This window comes from Nicotiana attenuata, unplaced genomic scaffold (assembly GCF_001879085.1).
Source record: "Nicotiana attenuata strain UT unplaced genomic scaffold, NIATTr2, whole genome shotgun sequence".
Classification (NCBI taxonomy): domain Eukaryota; kingdom Viridiplantae; phylum Streptophyta; class Magnoliopsida; order Solanales; family Solanaceae; genus Nicotiana; species Nicotiana attenuata.
Genome location: NW_017675688.1, coordinates 37361 through 40067, shown reverse-complemented (window position 1 = coordinate 40067; position 2707 = coordinate 37361). Strand labels below are relative to the sequence as shown.

The following is a 2707-nucleotide window of genomic DNA, read 5'->3' as shown; positions in this document are numbered from 1 at the left end:
AATCACTAACAAAGCCGTTACAATAGGGGTTTGTTTTGGTATGGAAGAAATTATTTTTTAATTTTCTCATGTTAGGTTGATCAAAATGTTTCAGAATTTTTTTATGATAACAAATTCCTTAAAAACTAGAAAAATAACTTTCCTAGTGTGTGTAGGAAAAACAAATTCTATAGGTGTGGTCATTCCCCTCCGATTATTTCCTCCGCTCCCCAACAACCCACCCCTCACCTCCACCCCTACCCACCCTACCCCACCCCACCCTGCACCCCCTAAGTGTTTGCATATATAATTATTCATTTTTTCCAAAACTTAGCAGGGTAATTTTATTATGGGCAAAACTATTGCTTTGGTTCATTTACAATTGGATTTAACTTATATATACTGACATAGTAAATAACTTTTTATATTACTAGTAAAGTTGTTTGCCTTATTTTCAAGTTGAGAAATTCCACTTATTGTGGGCTGTAACTTGTTAAACTCTGTAGAATTTTGTGAAACTTTATATCATACATTATTGCTACTCGAATCTGAATTGCTTACTTCCTTGACAAAGTTCTTCGAACACAGTGAGATGTCCATTGCCAGGAGTTAGAACTATAGAACAAAGGGCACAGTAAATAATGTTCAAGAAGAAAGAAAAATATTGTCTTAATCCATCAAAAGCTAGCCCTACTTAGCTTCATATAGAAAGAGCAACTTTTCTGGTGGAAGAGTATATTAACTATTCTTTTCCTTCAAACTATAATTTCCACTCTGATCATTACATTCATCTTCATGTTGAGTAATAACAGGAGAGGCATAAGGGTGTTTACTTATAATCCTGAAAATTAAGAATTATATTAATTAGTAGTATTTAAACATACAAGACTGAATGGTTCTATCATATACTTAATACTATTAATCAACAAAATTAATTAAGCATTTTAAAGCTGGAAATTAATTCACCTGTTATGGCGTTTCTCGAAGAATCTCTTCAGGGATTTCCTTCTGGCAATTGGCAGTTCTAAACAACAGAATCCACCAAAAAATTCAGTTAATATGCAAGATGATGACCATAAAACAAAAGCCTGGATTTTTAAGATACAGAGTTAAGATAGCTCACTTAAAAAAATTCTTAGCTTTATTCAGTTAATTACCAGCATTAGTTATAGCATATAACCAGAATGTGATCGGACCGATAAAATTTACCCACTATTAATCAAAGATCTCATGTTCGAGGCCTGAGATTGAAAAAACTCCCGATAGAAAGTGCTTCCTCTTTAATGAGCCTTACGCGACTCGAATTCAAATTAGTCAGACCAGTCAGTCGGTTTTAGATAACAAATGTATAAAAGAAAGTTAATACTTATAACATATAGTAATGTCAAAATCACCAGCTGAATGATCACCTGCTTGGAACTTGCACGCAAATGGAACTTGGGATTTCTGATTTGGTTCAGCTTCTTTGGGGGGAAATTTTACATTAGTAGAACCAGAAAACAATGAACTTTCACGTGCAAAATCCATAATAGACTGTGCCTAAAAGAAAAAAATATCGCACGGTGTCAATGTGCCATTGCAAATTTAGAAAATGTAGATACAAGAAATAATTAGATATGTCAAAAGAAAACTCAAAAAAACATACGACATGTTTTGCAATATCTAATTATATTTGTACCTTTTCAACAGGAAGATTGTCATAAACATGTACAATCCCAGCATAGAATATAGTTAACTGTTCTGATTCAGACTTCTCTCTTTGTAAAACAGGAAGCTGAGTATCATGCCTATATTTGAGAAAATATCAAAGGAATTAAAATGCAAACACAATTACTAGATTTGATAATTACCTTCAACTAACTGTTGATTAAATATGTTCACTTACTTGATTCCTGGTAAAATTGCCAGCTCTAGAGCAGACATTCTTCTGTGACTACCATTGTTACCTATACCTTTTAAGTTGCTTTCATTAATTTGCTTCTGATAATCGAAGTTTTTATTAAACTTTTCAATCTTCAAGAAATTATTTGCCACTTTGGAGCTGCAATACATTTTCTCAGTCTGTGCAAAATAATACAATAACTTTTGGAACTATGTCAGTATATAACTGTATATTAAGACAAAAATAAGATAAATTAAATACCTGATTGATTAACGTATTGGTCTGTGCCAAAAACCTATTGTATAATTTTAGAATGGATAGAAGTAGTTAAATTGTGCAAGATTAAAATAAAGGGTGTGGGGTTGGAGAAAAGATTGGAAATAACGCTTAAAATGGCCGATTGCCGGTCTGCAGGCATCTCGATGAATTCGTTTTTCACAAGAACCTCCTCGTGAGATAATTGGAAAGTTGGTAGATATTATACATGGTAACTAATAACAATTAGTTAAAAAAATTTCTAGTTCTTGGACATAAAAAATTGTCACGATATGGCCATAGATCTCGACTAGTTAGTCTAGATTCTTCCTCACATAAATAGACAGAAGATATGCGATTATTATTATTATTATTATTATTATTATTATTATTATTATTATTATTATTATTTTTATTATTATTAGTAGAAGTAATAATAGTATATGCTAAAATCAAGTTTTCTATTTATCTTTATTTATATATATGATCTATTTAAGTTTAATTCATTTGAATAAATAAAATACACTATAGTCCACTTGGTTTTTTGTCCGTATAAAAATTAATTTACTTTTAATCATGATTTCTCCTCAC

At 31.1% G+C, this 2707-nt stretch overlaps 1 protein-coding gene across 1 annotated transcript; it reads right to left on the bottom strand.

Moving 5' to 3' along the window:
* Nucleotides 1-519: 519 nt before the first annotated feature.
* Nucleotides 520-2031, bottom strand: LOC109220335 (protein TIFY 3B-like). Its single transcript, XM_019384801.1, has 5 exons — nucleotides 1865-2031; nucleotides 1658-1766; nucleotides 1389-1518; nucleotides 946-1003; nucleotides 520-820 (listed from the first exon to the last, which is right to left on the bottom strand). The coding sequence occupies exons 1-5, from the start codon at nucleotides 2029-2031 to the stop codon at nucleotides 718-720; spliced, it is 567 nt and encodes a 188-aa protein (XP_019240346.1). The 3' UTR covers nucleotides 520-717.
* Nucleotides 2032-2707: the final 676 nt, after the last annotated feature.